The sequence below is a fragment of the Chanos chanos genome, chromosome 9 (assembly GCF_902362185.1).
Source record: "Chanos chanos chromosome 9, fChaCha1.1, whole genome shotgun sequence".
NCBI lineage: Eukaryota > Metazoa > Chordata > Actinopteri > Gonorynchiformes > Chanidae > Chanos > Chanos chanos.
The window spans coordinates 35490504-35506983 of record NC_044503.1 but is presented as its reverse complement, the minus strand read 5'-3'; the positions used below and the strand labels follow the sequence as shown (position 1 = coordinate 35506983).

The 16480-nt window shown below is 39.7% G+C and overlaps 2 protein-coding genes across 2 annotated transcripts in view; both read right to left on the bottom strand.

Annotated features, from left to right (window-relative positions):
- The window catches only part of LOC115821703 (guanylate-binding protein 1-like), a 5137-nt gene extending 851 nt beyond the window's left edge, over nt 1-4286 (bottom strand). Inside the window, exons 1-7 of the mRNA XM_030785507.1 lie at nt 4191-4286; nt 3592-3701; nt 2394-2584; nt 1996-2238; nt 1548-1828; nt 1089-1301; nt 718-820 (exon numbers count right to left, since the gene is read on the bottom strand). Coding sequence (XP_030641367.1) covers nt 718-820; nt 1089-1301; nt 1548-1828; nt 1996-2238; nt 2394-2584; nt 3592-3701; nt 4191-4271 — 1222 coding nt within the window. The 5' untranslated portion in view covers nt 4272-4286. The remainder of the gene's footprint in view (nt 1-717; nt 821-1088; nt 1302-1547; nt 1829-1995; nt 2239-2393; nt 2585-3591; nt 3702-4190) is intronic.
- A 4304-nt stretch (nt 4287-8590) lies between these two features.
- Nucleotides 8591-13751, bottom strand: LOC115821702 (guanylate-binding protein 1-like). Its single transcript, XM_030785506.1, has 10 exons — nt 13559-13751; nt 13317-13444; nt 12721-12830; nt 11642-11832; nt 11243-11485; nt 10795-11075; nt 10279-10491; nt 9701-9803; nt 8994-9187; nt 8591-8707 (listed from the first exon to the last, which is right to left on the bottom strand). The coding sequence occupies exons 1-10, from the start codon at nt 13749-13751 to the stop codon at nt 8591-8593; spliced, it is 1773 nt and encodes a 590-aa protein (XP_030641366.1).
- Between the last annotated feature and the right edge of the window lie 2729 nt (nt 13752-16480).

The window sequence follows — 16480 nt, the reverse complement described above, 5'->3', positions numbered from 1 at the left end:
AGAAAGTATATGAAGACTTATTACACAAACATATGCAGCTGATACATTTATATTTGGAACTGCAGCTGGAGCTGAATTTGGAGCCGCTTCTGTCGCTATCTGCCATGTTTTGTTTTTTTTTTTTAATTTTGGCAGTCGGAAGTCACCGCGTTGCATCATGGGACATCGTACCCGACGAAGTGAGCTCTGGTTGTATACTGCAAATTTTCACCAGAGCAGTACATCATCCGGGTAACTGTCGTGTACTGCAAAATTTTTATATTTCATATACTGCATACTACTTACTTCTTTACGTCAAGATCAGAATACGAGTAGTATGTGGTATGCCATTTCAGACACAGCCACTATATATAATCTACTCTAAAAATAAGATCCAAAATATAGATACAAAAAGGAAATATTTCAGTATTTCAGGCATGTCTTTAAAGGAGGAATTATTCAATAGACACAATGTAAAATATCTTCAGCTCAAAAGTGCTCCTGGTGAAATGCAAATACGAGATACAATACATTGTAAAAGTGGGTAAATGTAAAACGAAAGGTATATAGGACAAGGATGCATGACTTTGCATGACTGCAAGATGTAAAACTGTTGAAAAGTGAAGGTGAGTGAGTGCGAAGTGTAAAGTATAAGCCGCATTGAGTGAAACACTGAGCATTGAGAGCATTCGGAAATGCTTAATACAAGAACTGTATTAAAGTTCGACGAGACTTTACCTTCAACACGCTGCTGGGTTTCTGTGAGGGATAGGTCGGCTAACAGGATGCTCTGTCCAGTTACCTCAATTTCATCCATGTACTCTTTCAAAACCTCCTCCCTCTGTAAAAAAAACCACACAAAGGTCAAATACAGAAGGGCTCCTGAAAAATATCACAGTCATATATTATCAGTACAAGTGCAACTAATTAGATATCAGTGGTATGATATCGCATTTGTGAGTATGTTTGTGTATTCTGGGTCAGTCATGATAATAGAAGATATGGGAGACCTTTCTTTTGCAGTTTGTAGAGATATCATTTCTCCAGGTGTGGATTTTGAAATGTGGATAAACCAGTTTCTGCAATGAAAACAGGAGATGAATGCTCACCATGAATCCATGGCCCTTTTCTGATTTGTACTGCTCAGTTGCTTTCTCCAGTTCGCCACAGAAGTCTGCGTAGCCCCCAGGCCACATGTAGAACCCTTCCCTCACTGCTGTCTCCACTGAGGCAAACACACGAGAGATGATGGTCTTGCTCATCTTACGAGATTCCTCCACATTACGTCTGCAGTACTCCTCATATTCCTTCTGCACTCTGTCCTGTAGAGAAAGAGGAAGGGAGAATGAAAGACAGATAGAAAGGTTTGTACCAGGTTGAACTGGTTGCCAAACAATTACTGAACAATACTGGAAGTCACATGATCTAATTCTACTTAAAAACAGAGCAATGAAAAGAGGAAATAAATGCATTTTTTCCTTCATGAAGGTAGACGTCTTTGAATACAGTCTATTTACTGTATGTTACTCTCACTAAAGTTGATTTATTTGTTTGTTTCGTAACAGCACCATGAGTTCCTGTTGGTGTTTATGATCCCGGTCATTGAAGGAAGCATTGAGGAAGATCTCGACTGTCTCTTTCACCACGGTTGCATGGATGTCAGATAGCTCCTGTTGTGTTTCTGTAGGTAGTTCGACTATGCTGCTCATTGCACTCTGGTAGAACTGGAGGGCTTCGATAACGGCACGGCCGTTTTGAATCAGAGCCAGCGACTCTACAGCGTTGTCTAAACAGGGCACCTGCCCACTGCAGATTGCTTCAACATAGGTCTCTGCAAGGTTTCCCAACACTGGAAAAAACGTAAGACATTACATTCATACTCACAATAGTACTGGAGGTTATGTTTAATCTATACCATCGGTAGTGGTGGACATAATGTTGAGTTTATGCTAATAGAAGTGGAGGAAGTGATTTAACACTAAAATAACTTTACACTAATGGTGGTGGAACACTCACTCCTGCCATTCAGACTGAAGCCTCCACTCATGGTCTTGGCTTCAGCGTTATTAAAGATGTATGTGCAGAAGTCCTGAGCCTGCTCCACAAAGCTGGGATCAAGGTCTGCGTCCGTCAGCAGCTCCATCTGCTTCATCTTCTTTGCGCTTGCAGGACGCTCAAGAACAAAACACTTCCGCGCCGAGAAGTAATCACGCAGGCATGTTCGAGGCAGGTTGTACTGTAAAACCTCCGGAGAGGCTCCTTCATTAAAACCATTATTTGAAAAGTTAATCATCAAAACAGAATCAGGACATACAAACAGCTTCACACATGATAACAACTCCTAGTTGTGTCAATATTTTTGGAATATCAAAGGTTCTTCTGTCAAGTCACTTGATTCTCAGCATTAGGCTCACCTTCCTTAACCTTCAGAGCACTGTCCAGATATTGGTCAGCAGTGATTGGATGACCATCCAGCTCTAAAGTCAGTGTGAAATCTCGCACCACCCACACAAATGAAGGGAAGATGGACGCGAAATCTTCTGACTGATCGTTGTCTTTAGAGTCAGACTTCACCTTGATGTGCTTGGTCAGTTCAGTGACATAGCTACAGAGGGCATTGTTAAGGAAATCAATAATTCTAACCAATGAGAAAGGAAAGAGGGTGGAATAGAAAGCGACCAGTGGGACAAGGTCAAGAAAAGATACAATCTTAAAAATAAATAAAGAAATAAATAAAAGTAGAAGTGTCCAGTTACACCAGCTAATCTGAGAACTAACATGATGAATTTATTAGCTAGTGCATTTTATGCATCTTCTGTCTCGGCTATCTAACCTGGATATCTAACATAACTGAACATAACACAACATCGCTGAACTTAGAAAATACATCTGATAATGGTAACATAGCTATTTTGCCCACTAGATCTGTAATTAACTAACGATCTGATTAAGGTGCTCAACTGCTTTCCATTCTCACTGTAAGCAAAGTGAACACCTCATCTTATATGACTTACATTCCAAGAGATGCAAACTTTTCTTTGAGTGCCTTAGTGCTCTTAAGATCTTACATCCTGTGGCTTTCAATAAGCCACACTCATTTTGTCAGCCACCAAAATGCAGAAAAACAATATGTTAATCTCTGTCAGCTAACACAGTGAAATTTGGATTCGAAACTGACTGTGAAAATATGTGAAAGTAGCGAGCCACAAGAGTTGTGGTCGTTCCTGTTTTACAGCGGGGACACCCCCTTTTTTTTTCTTTTCTGTATAGGGCTTTGCAGGGACTTTGGATGTGGCAAGCGCTTTGCTTAACCACATGGCCTTACCGACGTCAACCGTGGCCCTTGTGTTGCGAAGTGAGCACCTAACCAACCAAGCCATGCCAGCTGCTAGTTAGCTATGAGAGTACTCAGGGGAAATATATTGGAGTGAAAATTATGAGGCTGCAAAACTGTTGGTACTGAGTGAGTGTGAAAATATCCCATCAGACCTCCAGTGCATATACTTCGCTACTTACCGAATCTTGTTATTTTCATGATAATTAGGGGTCAGACTATTTAACTGACTATTTTTTGAGATCATTTGTGTGGAGGGCGGGTATGTTGAAGGATACTGCAGTTTTTCAAGAGCATTGTTGTTGATGGTCCCCATGCTGTTGTAGACCAGAGTGCTGCTGAGTAGAACAGCCAGGCAGAAGATCCAGGTGTCATGTGTTTTATCCCCCTGAGACACACAGCAAAGTAAATCTCAACAACTGATCAGATCAGATGATATCCGAACAGCCCTTTACAGTGAAATTAGAATTCTCATTGGCCAGATAAACTTATTCAGGTAGATGAGGTCCTTAGAAACTGTGCAGCTCATCAGGTCAGATACACAAGATTTTTTAACTGCTCTTTTTTTAACCAGGGAAGGACCGCTGAGCACTCTTGCTCTTTTTTTACACTGGTATTGATACGGTTTGAGATGGGTATTATACGGGGTTCTTAGACCAATTCTTCTGTAATTATGGAGGGCCAGGCACATTTCAATCAGTAATCCCTTAGTTCCCTGCCTGAGACTCAAACCAGCCACCACTATGTTCCTGGTTTGCTAACCAAATGAGTCATAACCCTGAGCAGAACAGCTCAACAGAACAGACCAGATATAAATAGTGATGTCACATTGAGTCCACTGTAAACAGGGCACTCATGGCATCTCTCTGATGCTCACCTTATCCACATCACCCAGTCCCTCGGTGTCCACCAGCACTAGAGTGTGTCCTTCTTTAACGGGATGAGGTACACACCACATCCAAATTCCTTTGGTCTTAGACTCTATGGTGGCTCCCAGGGCAAAACCTACAGTGGTGATGGAGATAGTCAACTATCCACTGGATTACTGACCATCCAAGAGTTTAACTATCCAAGAGTTTAACTATTCAAGAGTTCAGTAACAAAAGAGATCAAACACTTTTATAGGAGAGATAACCAGCTAGTCGGCTCACCTCTTTGTTTCCCTGCTAGTCTATTCATAAGGTAGGACTTTCCAGTGCGGTACAGACCCACCACAGCTACTACCACCACAGGTTGTGTGATCTTCTCCAGAATCTCCACTGCCTCTCTCCTCACACACAAATGTCCACTCATGTCCATATCTATCAGGCACACTGGCTCTGGCATCTCTACTGTGGACCTCATGTTCTCCATCTGAACAACACAACATTATACAAATGAATACAGCATAACATCACCATCATCAAACAAAACAAAAAGAAAGGATTTAATTTTACTGTCAGTCACTTCCTCTAACTGACAACTGGCATTGACAGAGTCCGAGTTGTCTTGATTACTTTATCTCTGATGTGCTTTCCTTTCTTTTCCGCCTGTTGGTGGAAGACCACTTATTGTATACACTCAAAAAACTCATCAAAGGCATGTGTTTTATTACCAACATAGAAATATGTTTGTATAATATTAATGTATTGTGTTTACGCTTGTTACATGATTCATTTGTTTAATGTAAAACAACAAAAGTTCTGATGGACTGGATCAACATACTGTATATTGATTCAAGGAGGATGAGTTACTTTGGCTCAGCGACACAAGTATTGTTAACTGCTACACATGCTCCATACATATGGGGTAGATGGGCAGAGCTTCCCAGCATGCCTTGGGGCTTGGACTCGTGATGGATTCTTGTTTAGGCCCAGTTTGTTACTGAACAGTTTATGGTTCCCTTTGGGTCTAGTAGAAGTGTATGTGCATTGTTTAGTCTTTGTGTTGCGTTGATTCATACTTGGGATAGTTTTAACGTTAACTGTACACCTGTATACCGTGAATGTAATTATCACAAAGAAAGATGTACTCCCTTTCTATGTCATTTGTAGAGTGCAATGCTATTATGTCATGGTTGATGATACTGTAAAAATGAGAATTATAGTACCATAACTGTGAATCTGTTATCAATGTTTCAATAAGAGCAATTAGCTGCACTGGCGAAATAAAACTAAACAAGCAAGTATGACAATAATGGCAAGTAAACATTGAAGGTTCTTGTGTTCATACACCCTATCAAAACTGATTGACATTTGGTAATCTACTGGTAGTTTGTGTGAGTACTTAAAAGTGATACCAAAAATGATAAATCTAATCATAACAAGATTTACATTAGTAAAACTAACAAATGTCATATTAATTCATTCAACAAGACTGATACTAGTGAGACAAACAATGTGCTAGTTCATTTGACTAGACTTACTAAAGAAACACCTTTGGATTCAATGCAAGGCAAACTTTGAACTTAAATGAAATGATTACATTTCGTCCACAAATGAAGCCTATGCTATGTTTATAGAACATAATAAAGAGAGACTAGTTTCACTTGATTCTTTGATGGAGATATGTTTCATGATTAAATTGCGTTCATTCCACTAATTATTTTATTGAGCGTAGTTTAGTATTGATACAACACTAAAATGTATGTCACCATCATCCCCTGATGTATGCAGTAAAGCTATTTACTCACGAGATAACAAGACCGCTGAAATCTCGAAGATAAAGCTTACTGATCAAACTTGCAGGATGTTTTATAAAAGAACTCTTTCGAACTAAATAAAAGAACAGAATTCTACCACCCACTACAATTCTGCCAAAACCATTTTAACCTGGTTACGTTTGTGAAAAATTGATGAAATACTACCATCGGAAAATTTACCTTAGAAAACCGCTTACCTTGCTGAATCGGACTTCCTCCACAGTGGTACCCAGCTGTTAAACTGATGGTTGTGGTAATGAGCCTTCGGTGCGGCGTATTCAAATAACTGACATACAGGCTATCAACACATTTTTACACTTTATTACCTTATACTGAATTTACTCGTAGAGAGGTAATTCAATTCGATTATTGGACATTTAACTTAGTTTTACATGAAACTAAAACTATCAATTTTGAGTAGCTTCCTCGTTCGAATATGGATGAAGGAAGGCGCGGCTTTAAAATGACTTCCCCTTTAGTGCTTTCGGTTTGTCCTGTTGTCCTGCCTCTAGCTCGCGGTAGACTTCGAGAGCTATTCAGCCAATACCCCTCTGAAGGGTCATGCATATTCAAATGTTTGTATGGGATATATACCTAAGATTGAATTCTGTTACGTCCCAAAACAGCTTTTAGTCCACGCCCCCGTCGAGATATTGTTAAAAAAAAAAAAAAAAAAAAGAAAAACCTAAAGCCTCTCTTGGAAATCACGTGAAATGTATACTCCCAGGTATCTCCCAGTCAACGAAAGATTTAGAGGAACAAACAACCTTTCTAGAAAATCCCAGGAAAGTCCGAAGTTTCCACATATGCCCTGTCATGCCCAGCCTGCTGGCAGCGGAAATCCCTGTCCTGAGTCATTCCTGCAGTAACACACCCGAGTCAACGGCTAAGTTCTTTTTGATCAGCTGATTCTAATGTGTCAGTGGAGACCTAACACAAAATGTGTGCAGTGCAGCCAGTGAATCAGTCTGTGTGAAGACCGATATGTGGTCTTCTTTCGTGAAATACGTATTTTTTTATGGCAAATGTACAACATTAAATCATCACAAAAGCACAGCGTATTCGAATTACAGACACCAGTGTAGTCTGAACGGGTAAATACTACGGTAATGCTGTGATGAGCTGATGATTTGAATAGCTATCCATAAAACCAAATAGTTTAGCTGTACAGATAGGTCACTTTGATAGTGAGTGACAAATAGGAGACAAAAAACACAGAAACTAGGTACACACTTATAATCCTATACATATAAAACGGATAACTTGAACTTTTGAACTTTTCAAGCATTTGCAAACCGCGAAAAGAGTTTTTATTAATTATTATTATTATTATTGTTATTATTATTATTATTAGTTTGTTTGTTTGCATGCTTGCTTTTGCTTTGTTTTGTTTGGTTTGTTTTAGTTTCTTGTGATGCAAAATATTCAGAGAGATATCTTCCCCTGCCTCTGTTAGAAATAAAGTTTACATGCAATACAAGAACAAAATTCTTTTTTCTTTTTCTTTTAGGAACTTCAACATTCAGTAAAACACAGTGAAACTCACTACCCATTGGAACCCACAGGAGAGCCAATGCTGTCTCCTTGAATAACGATTGTTTTTTCCCTGTTTTATCTCATCTTTAAAGTATTAGACAATGTCGTAGTACCAGACTGTGACACTAAATGAAGGACAAAAAATATCACCGAAACTGAAAGAGAACAGAAAGATGTTTACAGCAAAATACGATACAGGATAAACATAGCACACTAAAGCTGTAAACCTCATGAACCTGTCACTCCAGTGTGACTGATTGTTTCTTTGTCTAGAGGTAATATAATGACAAACACAGACAGACTTATCAGCAGTGTGACCATTCCACTGAGTTTCATAACCCTGTGGTGTGACAACGGGAGGATGATTCTGTTTGTTTGATGTGTGATGACTGCTCGAACAAACCTGGGTAACTGATAGAACTCATTTCTTTTCTAGCAGGTGGCCTGAATCATGCACTCATTTTTGGTACTGTAACAGAGGTTTGTATTATTTTTTTTCCCCACTGTATATATTTTATGCTCACTTAAAGCTATTTATATACAGAACAATTGAAAATAATACATAAAGTTGAAAGTTTGTCATTTTGCTAACATTTTATATATGGATGGTCGGTACAGCACCATGTGATATTTTGACTATTTCAGACTGTCTCCTGTTGAAAAGAATCGTGCCAAATCTTCAGAGCGACAGGCAACAGAGCTAGAATCAGTCAATCATGATTTCTAAAATAATTCTCAGATAAAACATTTTCTCCAAATGTTCAAGTAAACAAGAGAAACAAACAAACAAAAAAGATCAAGAGAATTAGCAGAAACTTGAACAGCAGAGAATCGTATCGCAGTTTTCACCAAAGTAATATTTAGCAGCTAAATGGTACTGAGGTTCTTAGATACATGAATGCTAATATTAAAATTAGGAGTGCGGATCTGGAAAGAGCCTCGAAAAGGCCCCCCTATGTCACATCGGAATCTGAATCAAGTGTTCTGGGATCATGTGGACAAAGTGAAACCTGTACTTGCACTATTAAGACTTTGACTAGATCACTGAATATGTGGGACACTCATGAGATTCGACATTGGTTGGACGAATGGCACTGCTGTCTTCTCATCGTGTTAATCTGTCTCTGCATTTCCATGTGTCTTCTGCAATGGTTCTGTTGCAGTGTGTTTCTCTGCTCCTGAAACCAGAGAAAGAGAAATGTGTCATAGTGGTAATGGGCTGTTTCATATTCAAATGCTGGGGTCTGACATCACTGGTCGTTGCTTTGGTAGGTATGAAGGGAAATTTAACTGCATGGATGTCATTCCTATTGAATTAATCATATCATCGGTTTAGTTTCTGAAATTTAGGGTTACATTTTTCTTTCTCACAAAGGCGTAGCCTTCATGTATTGAAATTCCACAAGCTGACCTTACACAAAGCAATAAGAGATTCGGTGATAAGTGGTAAGAAGTCATATTAACCCTCAGTCTTGCACACATCATTTGATTTCGCTGTTCCTGAGCTCTCCTCTGTTCTGCCTCCATCTTCTCTTTGAGCTGTTTCAGGTTCTCCTCATGGGCTCTCTGTTGATCTTCCATCTGCTGCTGCTGAATCCTGTTCTGTTCCTCCAGAGCCCTCTGATTTTTCTCCAGTTCTTCAGTTTTCAGCTGCTCAGCTGTGAATTTAGCACAAACATCTCCATGGTTTTATATTCATACACACACATAGACACACACACACACACACACACACACACACACACACACACACACACACATTTCTTCAAGGACTCACCATTGACTCCCCAATAAACAGCACAGCTCTAAAAATAAGACCCTAAACATAGATACAAAAATGGAAATCTCTGAGTCCATCAGGCATGCCTTTAAAGGAGGCATTATTGAATACACACGTGTAAAATATCTTGTCCTTCAAAGCTCTTGTGCTGCTCTGTATGGAAAATAAATATGACAGACAATATATCATAAGAATGGGTTAATCTAGAACAAAAAGGCGAAGGAGGAAAATGCCGTCACTTTGGGTGATCGGATGGTTTAAAGCTGTAGAAAAGTGAAGACGAGCGAGTGAGAAGTGTACAGTATAAGTAATAGTGAGTGAAATGTTAAGCATTGTGAGCATTCTGAGATGTTTAATACAAGAACTCTATTAAAGTTCATTGAGACTTTACCTTCAATGCGCTGTTGGGTTTCTGTGAGGGATTTGTCGGCTGAGAGAATGCTCTGTCCAGTTCCCTTATTCTCATCCATGTACTCTTTCAGCACCTCCTCCTTCTGTGGAAACACACACAGACCACAAAGTGATCCTGTCATATATTAACAGTATATGTGCACTAATTTAAATAGCATGTTAATCGTCACAACCAAGAATTCTCCCCTTCCCCAGATTTCTAATGGACTTTTATTTTGGTAGTAGTCTTTTGTGTGTGTTTACTTCCTGGTTTGTCCTATTGATCCCTGTCTCTTGTTATCTCGTTAAGTCCTGTGTATTTAAACCTCTGTTTTCTAACTGTTCTTTGCGAAGTCTTGTGTTCTCACATTACCAGGCCTTGCTGTATCTTGACAATCCTGTTTTTTTTTTTTGTTTTTTTTTTTATCTGACCTGCGTATGTGTACATCTGTGTATTTCAGTCCAGTCATGCTAATAGAAGTGCTGTTTTCTAGTTTGCTGAAGTATCGTTTCTCTAATTGTGGATTTTGAAATGTGGATAAACCAGTTTCTGCACTGAGGCATGAGATGAATGCTCACCATGAATCCATGGCCCTTTTCTGATCTATACTGCTCAGTTGCTTTCTCCACATCACTGCAGAAGTCTGCGTAGCCCCCAGGCCGCATGTAGGACCCTTCCTTCACTGCTGTCTCCACTGAGGCAAACGCACGAGAGATGATGGACTCGCTCATCTTATGAGACTCCTCCACATTACGCCTGCAGTACTCCTCATATTCCTTCTGCACTCTGTTCTGTAGAGAAAGAAAGAAAGAAAGAAAGAAAGTAAGAAAGAAAGAAAGAAAGAAAGAATGAAATACGTCAGCACCAGGCTGAACTATTCGCAAGATGATTCCTGAAAGACACTAGAAATCACGTGATCTCATTCCACTGTTGACTGTTACTTTAAAAATAAAGTAATAAAAAGCGAAAATAGATTCATTTTTAGTCGTAGAAGATTCATGTCTTTGAGTATGGTCTATTCATGTGCCTCTCGTTCAAGCTGATTCATTTGTTTCTTTGTCTAACTGCTTAGTTTGCTTGTTTCCTAAAAGCACCATGAGTTCCTGTTGGTGTTTTTGGTCATGGTCGTTGAAGGAGGCATTGAGGAAGATCTCGACGGTCCCTTTCACCACCGCTGCATGGATGTCAGATAGCTCTTCTTGTGTTTCTTTAGGTAGCTGAACTTTACTGCTCATCTCACTCTGGTAGAACTGGAGGGCTTCAGTTATAGCACGGCCGTTTTGAATCAGAGCCAGTGACTCTACAGCATCGGCTAAACAAGGCACCTGCCCACTGCGGATTGCTTCAACATAGGTCTCCGCAAGTTTTCCCAACACTGGAAAAAAGGTAAGACATTACCTTTATACTCACAATAGTACTGGAGATGATGTTTAATCTATACCATCAGTAGTGGTGGACATAATGTTGAGTTTATGCTAATAGAAGTGGAGGAAGCAATTTAACATTAAAGTAACTTTACACTAATGGTGGTGGAACACTCACTCCTGCCAGTCAGGCTGAGGCCTCCACTCATGGTCTTGGCTTCAGCGTTATTAAAGATGTATGTGCAGAAGTCCTGAGCCTGCTCCACAAAGCTGGGATCAAGGTCTTCATCCGTCAGCAGCTCCATCTGCTTCATCTTCTTTGCGCTTGCAGGACGCTCAAGAACAAAACACTTCCGCACTTCGAAAAACTCACGCAGACATGTTCGAAGCTGGTTATGCATAGAATCCTCAGCAGAGGATCCTTCAGGAAAATCATTATTAAAAAAAGATAATCATCAAAACAGAATCAGGACATACAAATAGCTTTGCACATGATAACAACTCCTAGCTGTGTCAATATTTTTAGAATATCAAAGGTTCTTCTGTCATGTCATTTGATTCTCAGCATTAGGCTCACCTTCCTTAACCTTCAGAGCACTGTCCAGATATTGGTCCGCAGTGATTGGATGACCATCCAGCTCTAACGTCAGTGTAAAATCTCGCACCACCCACACAAATGAAGGGAAGATGGACACAAAATCTTCTGACTGATCGTTGTCTTTAGAGTCAGACTTCACCTTGATGTGCTTGGTCAGTTCAGTGACATAGCTACAGAGGGCGCTGTTAAGGAAAGCAATACTTCTGGCCAGAGAGAAAGGAAAGGGGGGATGGGGGGCAATGACCAGAGGGAGTTTTACTCTCACTGGGCATGGTCATTGAAATAATTCAACATTTATAATCAAGGTCAAGTAAAGCTATAAATACTTTTTTTATAAGTAGAAGTGATGAGTAACACTAGCTAAATTGAGCACTAACATGATGTAGCTATTAGCTAGTTTATTCTGTGAGTCTCCTGTCTAGTCTATCTAACCTGGATATCAAACATAACTGAACATAACAACATCGCTGAACTTAGAAAAAACATGTGTCTGATAATGGTAAAAAAGGCTAGTTTGCCCACTAACTCTGTAACCAGCTAACTAATTAGCTGGCTGAGGTTCTGAACTACTAGCCATTCTCACTGCAAGCAAAGTAATCACCTCATCCTATATGAATTACATTCCAAGAAATGTAAACATTTTTCTGAGCACCTTCGTCGGCTTCAGGCCTCACCCACATCCCGTGGCCTTCAGTAAGCCAGACTCATTCTGACAGTCACCAGAAGGAGAAACTGTAGCGCGTTATTTCTAGTGCAGTGATATTTGGACTTAAAACTGATTACACAAATATTGTGCGAATGTAAGGAGCTATCAGAATAATCAAGGGAAATATACTGGAGTGAAAATTCAAATATTTCTTCAAAGAAAGAGCTGTGGTATAAAAGGCAGGCTTCAAAACTGTTGGTACTGTGTGAGGATGTAAATATTCCACTGGACTCTCCAGTGCATATACTTCGTTACTCATCAAATCTGTTTATTATCTTAATAATTAGGCATCAAACCGTTTCACTGAGATCTTGAGATCATTTGTGTGGAAGGTGGGTGTGTGGAAGGATACTGCAGTTTTTCAAGAGCATCATTGTTGATGGTCCCCATGCTGTTATAGACCAGAGTACTGCTGAGTAGAACAGCCAGGCAGAAGATCCAGGTGTCATGTTTTTCATCCCCCTGAGACACCAAAACAGATGAAAACCGATAATCAGACCAGAACAGTCCTTTACAATGAAATTAGATCACAATTTGGCCAGATTAGATTATCTGTGTAGATGAACACTTTAGAACCGTGTAGGGTTCTTAGACCAATTCTTCTATAATTATGGAGGGCCACGCACATTTCAATCAGTAATCCCTTAGTTCCCCACCTGAGTTTCAAAGTGTTATCTATATGCTACACTGGTTTCATAACTCTGTAGTATGAGTTGAAACTCCAACACTTCTCAGTGACATCAGCTCTCTTTTGAAATTGATTCCTTTAGTGTTAAATCATGTTTGTACAGTGTCAGTTCAACTCTATATTTAACACTTTTGCTTAACACTGGAATTTCAACTCTGAGCATTTTGCTGTGTGAATGAACCACAAACCTGAACTGGACAGCTCAACAGAACAGTGCTATCATGCAGACAGAGCACTCATGGCATCCCTGTGGTACTCACCTTATTCACATCTCCCAGTCCCTCGGTGTCCACCAGCACTAGAGTGTGTCCTTCTTTAATGGGATGAGGTACACACCACATCCAAATTCCTTTGGTCTTAGACTCTATGGTGGCTCCCAGGGCAAAACCTACAGTGGTGATGGAGATAGTCAACTATCCACTGGATTACTGACCATCCAAGAATTTAACTATCCAAGAGTTCGGTTTCAAAAAGGATCAAACGAACCATCTAGTCAGCTCACCTCTTTGTTTCCCTGCTAGTCTGTTCATGAGGTAGGACTTTCCAGTGCGGTACAGACCCACCACAGCTACCACCACCACAGGTTGTGTGATCTTCTCCAGAATCTCCACTGCCTCTCTCCTCACACACAAACGTCCACTCATGTCCGTATCTATCAGGCACACTGGCTCTGGCATCTCCACTGTGGACATCATGTTCTCCATCTGACACAACATTATACAAATGAACACAATATAATGTCATTATCTGTCAGACATGATGGCTGTGGCGTTTCATCCGTGGATCTGACATTCTGAATGTAAATCCAAACGAGAATAAAATTTTGCACACCATTACGCTATACACACTGTTCAAGAAACAGTTGACAGAAATGATAACAAACAGTTCATTTTTATGAAATAAAACAATTTTTAATTTGTTTTGTTTAAAACCGTGTTCATCTTTTCTAATATATTTTGGCATCAGTTAGTCCTCCCATATTTCCAAACTACACAGGAAGACAGGATGTTGCAGATTAATTAATTACATTAATCATTAATGTACTGACTTTCAATCTAAAAATCATTAGGAGAGATTTTAAGAATTAATGAATGAATGAATGAATGAATGAATGAATGAATGAAGTAACTAAGTAAGAAGACCAGTCGTCTTCTACTCCCACATCTCTTGATAAAAGCATTGTCGATGGAGTCAGGAATAAACGCGTAGTGGAAAACTTGTTTGCCAAGTTAGTTAGCAACCTCAGGCGCTGGTGAGTACAACTAAGATGTTTATCAGTTAATTTGTGTTGAATTATATTTCTGAAACAGGTTGAGGGCAAAGTCATTTTTCTATCTGATAGACAAGTGGTTATATTAATCAATGTGATGATGTCATGTAAAAGCAGTATTGATCATTGTTGTTACACAGACTATCAACGTATCACACAAGGGCACACTGCTATATACATACCGAAAGTCACTTGTGCTCAGACACTGTTTTAACTTTAAACTTTGTTTAACATGGAATGTAAATTGTATAACGAGTACGGAAACGTGTGGACTTTGTTTGTGAAGTGTATTGTCTAAGTTCGTGTTATGGTTTCGCTCTTGTTTTAGTTACAATAATGACAAGCCGGTTAAACAAGAAGAGCGTCTAAAAGAAACATACACGCTTGTGCTCAATGTTTCTACGACCAGTGTAGATGGACACAGACAGTATTAACAATAGTGAATACATGCAAATGTTACTTCTGTTAGGTCTGTAAGTCGACTTAAAACTTACCGAAACACAAACTGTCAGTTATGAGTAGCTGCTTTTTGTTGATAATAAGAGTAACTAGGGCTTTGAAAGAACAGGCGCAGATGTTCCTTCGGCTGAATCTACAGAGGCTTCTGTATAGATCGCTGCTAGGTCGCTGCAGTCCTTGGAAACTTTCCAGCAAAAGCGCCGCGACGGTGTCTTACATTTATCTTCATGACAGAACAAAACACAACTATTTTTTACATTGCCTTATAAGTTAAACTTTTTGACCACGCCCCTGCGACGTTCGAAATTACAGTAGCCTAAGCCTTTCTGGGAAATCGCTTCATGAGCAGAGCTTTAAGCCCGTCTGACGTATACCTTTGTGTCATTGAAACACCTGTCTCAGATGGCACGTCTTTCGTTGCGCTTTTGATCACTGGAATCATATATGCTAATGGATGACCAAAACATACATGTGTAGAGCAGGTGCTGAATCAGTCTGCATGATCACACATCTTGTTTTCTTTTGAAGGTAAACTGCAGTTAAAGACATCGGTGGCTACGTGTTCTGATTTGTTTTGTGGCTTCCTCATGGAGCCTAATTTGTCTGCATATTTTAAAGCGAACATACTTTCACTTTCATTTTTAGAAGTCTTAAATAGCGACGGAACATCTTTGGACCATTTCCTCAGCGGCATCGCAAAAGACAGCAAGTATTCGGAATACAAGCTCCGCAGGTAAGACCATAGGACATAACACTGCAAGAGCAGCGTTGAACAATAGCTCGATTCAGTTTGATAATTATCGCCACCAAACGCACGAGAAAACCGACGTTTCTCCAAAGGAGTGACACTGCTGTTGGGGACGTTACAAGGCATTTTGAGCTAGTGCCAATGCTACTGTGTTTTACTGAATACACTTTTATTAACAGCCGGGAGGGAGTAGAAAATGGAATATTTCATCGATTGAACACAGCATATATTTTGAGTTTCGAGTAGGCTACATCATGCGCTGGAGCTTTGCAGTCATATTCGAAGATGATTTAAAACCCCTGTAACGGCACATTGTTACTTTCCGTGAACCAAGATTTAATAACATGGTGATTTTAAATCAACATTTGAAAATTTGATCGAATGAGTGGTTAACACGTAAATCAGATTGTCATTCCGTGGAGATACATGTAGCCGAAGTGAAATGTCAGAAGCTACAACTAAAAGTTTCAAAATGCTTACTTTTGAGAACTGATTAAGCCGCAGATACTGTCCAGAGTTACAGTTACCTGCGCGAAAAAAATGCTTTTGGATATTGATTTCGGCACCCCTTTCTGTGCGCTTTCGTCTCTATATGCTCTGGATAACGTCTTTAGCGGCGTTGCTATACCCCCAGCAAGCCTAAGCAAGAGGAAGCAAATCCAAAAGAGAGGAAATGAATGCAGCGTTCAAAAGAATCGCTGGGAAGTGATGAGTTTTTAATTTGAACTGTTCAGATTACGGTATCCTATTCTCCTTCCCTGTGCCTCTAATCGTTTATATCCCCAATCACCTCAGCAGTGTGTCTTTGCAGATTTTATTTTTTAGGTAATTAGCTATTGTGGAAGTGGGCAGTTAAGTTAGCAAAGAATAATGTAGCCGGTACATTTCAATAGTAATGGTAAATAGCAAGAATTCATTCATTCTTTACGATTGTCCACTGTGTAGCT